Genomic DNA, 6883 nt, shown 5'->3' on the forward strand with positions numbered 1-6883 from the left:
TTTTTTTTTTTTTTTTTTTTTTTTTGATTTCCCACTAGGGAGTATTTTTCCAGCTGCTAACAAAAAGAAGAATAAGAAGAAGCAAAGTGCTTTTTTTTTGAAGGCACTTCAAGTCGAATTAGGGGAAAGGATTTTCTACTCCCCCGAATGGGATGAAGTCCCTTTGTGTAACCTCGGGGGATGGGGGCAAAAGGCCCTTTCACGCCCTCCCCCGTCCATTGTCTTGCCCCCTCAATTCAGATGCACCACTCGGGTCGTCACCCGGGTTGGGCAATGCGGACAGAAGCGCCCAAGTGGCAAAGCGGTCATGGGGGGAACAGAGCGGACGGAAAAGGGAACCTAAGGGGAAATAATTACAAAACCTGGGTGAAAGGAACACATCAGGAAGAAAAGCAACACAGGTTGCCAAATGAAACCGTTTGACCTGCACACGCTTGTGAACAGATTGAAAGGGGAGAAGCCCCTTTTTATAAACATTTTTTTTTTTTTTTTTTTTTTTTTTTCTCCTCTAAAAGGTTTCCCCAGAGGGTCTTAAAAAGAGCCTTTTAAAAAAAGTTACACATTTGTGGAAGGACGATTTTTTTATCTGTGCCCATTTTGTCAGAATATTTTTTTCTTGCGTTCGTTTGGTGCACACCTTCGTATTACACCTTCGTGTCACTGCTTCGTATCACTGCTTCGTGTCCCCTCCCATTGCTTCCATTTTTTTTTTTAAGAACCCTCCATGGCGGAGAAACAAGTGGACGACTCGCCATTTTTGAAAAAAATTGAAACGTTCGAAATAGCTGATGGCAAGAACAAGAAAGGTGCCAAGGGGGAAGTGAAAAATGTGTACCGCAGTTTGGACAATGAATTCAACTTTGAGCACGAGGAGGTGGCTCCGGAGGGGGGTCAGCCCCACCATGCGAACGAGCCCGACCGTGCGAATGAACATGGTGCGAACGAAGAGGGCGTCAACCGGCATGACGCGGGGCAGACGGGCAAGGGCGAGGCAAACATAAGGACAATAAAAATCGACAGGAAGAATTTGAAAAAATTATTTAGCAGTCAGTTCTTCACACAAACCCTCACTGACGACTCGAGTACCAATTCCCTGAGCCAGATAAAAATTAACAAGCGCTATGCAACTGGCGAATTCTTTAAGGCTCTGTTTATGTTTACCTTATTCTTAACGACTTCCTACTTTGCCTTTTTTTACATTTACAAATATTTCTTTGGGAGCAGTCACCTCTGTGGGAAGCTCGACCTGTACAACTACAAGTACGAGAACCAGGTTCGCTTCATCCCTGGCGTGAGCGGCCCCAGACATTACGTCTTCACGGGTAGGTCCAGCAGCGGCCAAGCGTAGCGGCACTGAGCAGCGTAGCGACACATTGCATGGTCAGCCCCACCGTCTCTTCACAACCGCTTCGATTCACTTTTCTGTGGCAGGAAAATTCCCTTTTGATGTCATGACGTACAAGGTGCGGAAGGAGGCCCTGAAGGAAAGCATGAACGAGGAGCTGCAGAAGTACAATCAAGAGAACCCAGACAAGGACCCTGTGGAGCAAATCACAGATCTCGACGAGCACCCCATGCAGATCCTCTCCTTTGTGAAATACAATAACAAGATGAAGTGCGAGAAAAGTATATTTGACCTGTACAGACCTTTTTACTTAAAGTCAACAGACGTGGACATCACACAAAAGGACTTTGTCCTGAGTGAAGTGAACTACGGCTTCGTTTCTAATCCGTACAATGTACCCGAGGCCAAGGTGAGTGCACCGGACAAGCTGTCCTGCCCACTGCGTAGTGCTTGCCGCTCACCCATCACTCTCCCCCGCCCCCTCCCCGATGCAGCTCTACACCGAAGTGGCAAATCTCATGAAGAAGAGTGAAGCAAAAAATAAAATTTGTTACATGACTTCATATTTGAATTCCTTGCGTGAAGACAAGGGGGGAAATAATGTGAGCCGGATCCTGAGCGACGGAAGTACCACCACTTCAAATGCAGAACAGACGACACAGAAGGAGACTCCATCGAGTGAGGGTACCAACAAGGCAACGGAAGTCATCACAGCAGCGTTTGAAGGTGCAAAGAAATATTTTAAAGGAACACCCAATGGAGAAGAACAGATCCCGCAGAAGAAGACAAATGAGTTGGTTGTGGGGGCAGGAGCAAGTTACTTCAGTGGTGTGTTGCAAACCCCCAAAAGGAAAATCGTTTACCTCTACGATTATTACGGTAAGAGCGATTATGAGGGGGGGAAACATGAAAAGGGGATCTGCCTCCCCCCCCCCTCTACCACTGTGCCGTTCCTCTAACAAGGCAAGCGTTTTGTGGTTTTCTGTGATTATGGCATTTTTTTCCCCCCTCACCTACTCAGACAACAACTTCGTCGACCTGCTCGTGGCCATTTACAAAATGCAATATGGAAATGAATTCAGCGATTTGAAGATTTACTGGGAAGACTTAAAGAAGAAGTTCAAGGTCATCAGCCCGGAGGAGATCTACCTGCTCGAGTGGTTAGTGCACCCAAAAGAAAAAAAATACCTTTACATCACTCATTTCGTTATGTGCTGACCTGTCCATTGCTAATCGCTTCCCTCCCCCTCTTAGGTACTGCCTCGGTGTGAACTACAACTTAATTAAAAATAATAATCAGTTCAAGTTAAACTGCGTTGATCTTTTAAAATAGAAGAAGGAAAAAAAAAAAAAAAAAAAAAAGGAAAAAAAAAAAAAAACGAAGAAGAGGAGCAAAAACGTTGCAGCGTAAATATATATATACTGCTCGATAAAAAACTGCGCGATGAAGTTTATCACGCGGGGGATGTGTCGTCTCCTCATCGGTTGGATGGCTTGGCCCATTCCACCTGCACACAAAAAAGGGGGTAAAAAAAAAAAAAAAAAAAAAAATGATAAGCGAGTATATCCCATTGCAAAAGCGCACAAAAAAAGGGGGTAAAAAAAAAAAGCACACCGCGACTACATGCCCACCGCGACGGGTGTGCAGGATTGGACAAAATTCGCTCCCACTCCACTTACGCTTAGCAACAGGTTTTCAAATCCGTGCCTGTTCAACTTTTCAATGGCCCTCTTTGCTTCTTCCCTATTGGAATAAGTGATGAAGGCAAATCCCTTCGAATTTTGCGTTTCCCTGAAGAAAAAAAAAAATGCCACATTTCCATGCATGAGTAATAAACCGACGCGCGTATCTCCATGCCTGAGTAATATGCAACACCCGCTTTTCTTACTTGTGCTTGGCAAGGAACATCCTCGATATTTGACCAACTCTTCCAAACAGATTGGACAACTCGCTTTCGTTGACTTCTTCGCTTAAATTCGTCACACGAACAGTGCACTCCTTGTTTTGAGTGTCCTTCAGGAGGGACAGAAAAAAAAAAAAAAAAAAAATGTAGTGATGGATTTGTCAAATGGGACACACAAAAAATGCAGCTTGTAACACTTCCGTCTTCCATTTCGTAAACACAAATGAGTCGGACGCTGGAGGAGCTTCTCCCCCCCGACGTTGCACAAAAAAAAGCGACGCAACGCGACGACACGAGACGAGGAAACCTACATGTGAACGATAGAACAGCATGTCTCTCTTGGCGGCCAATTTGTTGGGGTCGTCCGGTTTAACTTCCTGCAAGGGAGAAGTGGGGGAAAAAAAAAAAAAAAAGGGAAGAGGGGTGTTAGGAGGAAGCAACAAAAAGGTCGTTCACACAAGCAGTGATTCGAGGAAAGGTAAACATGCGCGTGGGCAATCCTTTCACCACCTCGCCAGAACAACAAAAGTGTTACCTCCACATCCTCATCCTTAAATATTTTGAATCTGTTTTTCAAATCCTTTGCAGTCTTGTCCGCCTGCTCCGTGAACAGGTAGTCGTACTCTGTTCCCTTGAGGAAATCCAGCAGGTTGTTCTTTGGCACTTCAATATTCACAACGTCCGTCGGTTCAACTATGACGGAGCTACACTGCGATGTGGTCGGGGAGGAGAGAAAGAAATATATACGGTCACATGAATGAAGAAGTGGAATGAGTAGTTCATGCGACATTGCACACTCCGCGCGTGAGGCACACGCTCTCCTCTGTATCCCCCTCCCTTACAGTATCTATGTTAAAATTTTTTAAGTTAAGTCTGTTGTTAATTTCCTTATTAAGTTTTTTCTTTATGACCACTTCTTTTATTTTCTTCGTGACCTGTCAGACAAGAGGTAAAAAAAAAAAAAAAAAAAAAAAAAAAAAAAAAAAAAAAAAAATGCAGCACACATATGTGGTAGGATGATTAGTTCAGGGTATAAAAATAATGGCGACTGGCCATTTGAGAGCAGTAACGGTTCAGGGTCTTGTCTTTCCCCCTGCCTCCTCATTTTACCTTCACCGTTTGCTTTTTCAGATTCTCTGAATACTTGGTGACAACCTTAATCCCATTTTCGTAGTTGGTGAAGTAGGATAACTTTTTATTACTTTCCAGGTCGTCATCTGCGTCGATGTCTTCCCACTTCTTCTCTGCAAAAAAAAAAAAAAAAAAATGAGACGTGTAAAAATGTTGCACGGGATACAACATAATTACTAAATAGGGGGAAAACCCATTAAAAACAGGTACGTGCACTTGTTCTTTTTTTTTTTAAATCAACTTACTGCTTTCATTTTCATTCTGCGACTCCTCATCTTCTACGTCAATGTCCACCCAGTTTTTCCTCTCTGCGAAGGGGGGGCGGGGGGCGGCGGCAATGGAACGAAGATGAACATGTACAAAAAAACATCATCGCGAAGGGGTGGGGGGAACAGATTGCTTATGCAACTGTGTCATTGTATCATCTCATCCCCTTCTTCCGTTTCTCCATTCCATTTGGCATGAGTTTTTTTTTAAAGGGTAAGGAAACAACACAGCTGGGGATGACGTGGCACTTTACCTGTTTGTATCATCTTCGCGTTGTTGACGACAGAACAGCAGAGGGGGGGAGGGGTTTAATAAAAGTTTCTCTTATAGGCGAGCAGGTTTTTTTTCTTACGCATATGCAAGCGAATTCGTGTTATATGCATATGCCTTTTATACTCCTAACGCGCAAGTACTACATATGTCACTGCCAAAGGAGAAAAAAATGGTATTCCTCTTTTGGTGATGTTAAAAAATTTCCCTTTGCCGCCTTGTGGGCTGTTTCCTTCGTTTTGCTTTCCTCTGAAAATTTTTTTTTTTTTTTTTTTTCACCACATGGGTATAAAGTGAAATGTTAAACAGTTATATAGCTAAGTCGCGTTGCCAAGCGGTGCTCTGTGCGAAAAAAAAAAAAAAAAAAAAACAATTCCCCAATAGGGGAAACGGCAACAAGGAAGCGGTAAAAAAAAAGGAAAGCTCTACAGGATGCGGCCCAAAAGAGCAGCTAGGGTTTTATACGATAAACAACGCCGCTACGCCATTATGCAGTTTAAACCTCTGCAACGCACAACGGGGCAAAAAATTTTTTTTGGAAAATTTTTTTTTATTCATGATGTCGCGGGTTATTACAACATATGTTTTAACGTGGTTTTTTTTTTTTTTTCCTTGGTCCGTTTTGCTAACCTTCAAACGCGTCGAGTCCCTCTCCCCTGGCGCGCGCTCAGTGGACCGGTGTTAAAAACAAGTCTCACGCACCCTCACCCACCTGGGCAAATTTAAAAATGCGCACAGGTAAACTCAGACACCCCTGTTTGTAGGTAGCCATAAAAAAAAAAAAAAACACCGTTATGTTGGCGTCACCCCATTTTGGAAAAAAAAAAATTCTCAGTGGGAGAAACACACATCCACATGAAGGAAGAGAGTTGAAACGCAGAGCGACCAATGGACCTCTTTTTAACCCACCGGCGAATGGGTGAACAAACCAACGTCTTCGCTAAAACTGACACGACGGAAGGGCCGAAAAAAAAAAAAAAAAAAACGTATGGCTTAGCTGTTTATTTTGTATTACACAATTATGCAGTGAGGAGTGAAAAAAAAAAAAAAAAAAAAAAAAGGACCCCTTTTCCGTGCTGGCTTCCCTGCACATATTTATATATGTACCCACTTTAACCTGAAAGTTGGGCCACTGAAATGTTCACGGAGATGCCGACTGGGGGGGAGGGGTGGAAATAAAAAATATCTCCCCTTCGCTTTGTCCCTTGCGTCATCGCCCGTCCCTCCGTGGGCGCATCCTTGTGAGGCTATTGACACATGAGGATCTGCTGGTAGGAGGCGGACAGGATATTCGTGAGGCCTGCAGGAGAGGGGCGGGGGGAAGACATGTGTTGACTCGATGTTAGCGGTACAACGTTAGCGGTGCAGCACCTTCACGGCTCCGCCGCTCATAGAAGCAGGTTAGTAGTTTTACTCACCCGGAAAGAGCACCCCACGGGGAACGAAAAAAAAGGAAAAGTGGAAGAGCATGTACACCGCCTTGCACGGAGCCAACAAAGAACAAATGGACAGGTAGAGGAAGAGACGTTTCACATAAGGGGGGTAGTTGGCATACTTATACAGGATGAAAAAAAAAAGGGAAAATTTTATAACAGATTTTATGTCCCCCAGGTAGTAAAAGTTAACAAGTTCCTTGAACCTATCGACTAGCTGATTACTCATTAATGGAAAGTCCACCCCCAAACGGAGCAGCAACTTTTTTCTGTCCACATGTCGCAGCTCCTCAATTTCTTTCTTTATGTGATCCAAGTTTATCCCCTTAGCATGTACCAATTTGGGAAATCCTTTATCGAATTCACTGAACGAGTGAAAAATGTCTTCCTCACCAACCACGTAATTTTTTTTCTCCAATTGGTGTAACAGCTTTTTATATTCTTCAAGGAGAACTAGGTAACTGACATACTTTATTTTTTGTTCCAACTGTTTTTTTTTTTTTTTTTTTTTTTTTTTTTTTTCCTTTTTTTTC

At 43.4% G+C, this 6883-nt stretch overlaps 3 protein-coding genes across 3 annotated transcripts in view; 1 reads left to right on the top strand and 2 right to left on the bottom strand.

Annotated features, from left to right (window-relative positions):
• Positions 1 to 724: 724 nt before the first annotated feature.
• Positions 725 to 2678, top strand: AK88_01217 (uncharacterized protein; the record flags this gene model as incomplete). The annotated part of the gene is made up of 5 exons (XM_012478853.1): positions 725 to 1322; positions 1432 to 1754; positions 1840 to 2224; positions 2367 to 2505; positions 2600 to 2678. The coding sequence occupies 5 exons, from the start codon at positions 725 to 727 to the stop codon at positions 2676 to 2678; spliced, it is 1524 nt and encodes a 507-aa protein (XP_012334276.1).
• Positions 2679 to 2965: 287 nt separating this feature from the next.
• Positions 2966 to 4913, bottom strand: AK88_01218 (uncharacterized protein; the record flags this gene model as incomplete). Its single annotated transcript, XM_012478854.1, has 8 exons — positions 2966 to 3137; positions 3235 to 3359; positions 3561 to 3626; positions 3785 to 3958; positions 4092 to 4184; positions 4360 to 4493; positions 4626 to 4688; positions 4901 to 4913. The coding sequence occupies 8 exons, from the start codon at positions 4911 to 4913 to the stop codon at positions 2966 to 2968; spliced, it is 840 nt and encodes a 279-aa protein (XP_012334277.1).
• A 1251-nt stretch (positions 4914 to 6164) lies between these two features.
• AK88_01219 (uncharacterized protein) overlaps positions 6165 to 6883 on the bottom strand; it is a gene marked incomplete at both ends in the record, with an annotated part of 4005 nt that continues 3286 nt past the window's right edge. Inside the window, 2 exons of the mRNA XM_012478855.1 lie at positions 6165 to 6217; positions 6336 to 6791. Coding sequence (XP_012334278.1) covers positions 6165 to 6217; positions 6336 to 6791 — 509 coding nt within the window. The remainder of the gene's footprint in view (positions 6218 to 6335; positions 6792 to 6883) is intronic.

The sequence above is a fragment of the Plasmodium fragile genome (assembly GCF_000956335.1).
Source record: "Plasmodium fragile strain nilgiri unplaced genomic scaffold supercont1.10, whole genome shotgun sequence".
Lineage (NCBI taxonomy): Eukaryota > Apicomplexa > Aconoidasida > Haemosporida > Plasmodiidae > Plasmodium > Plasmodium fragile.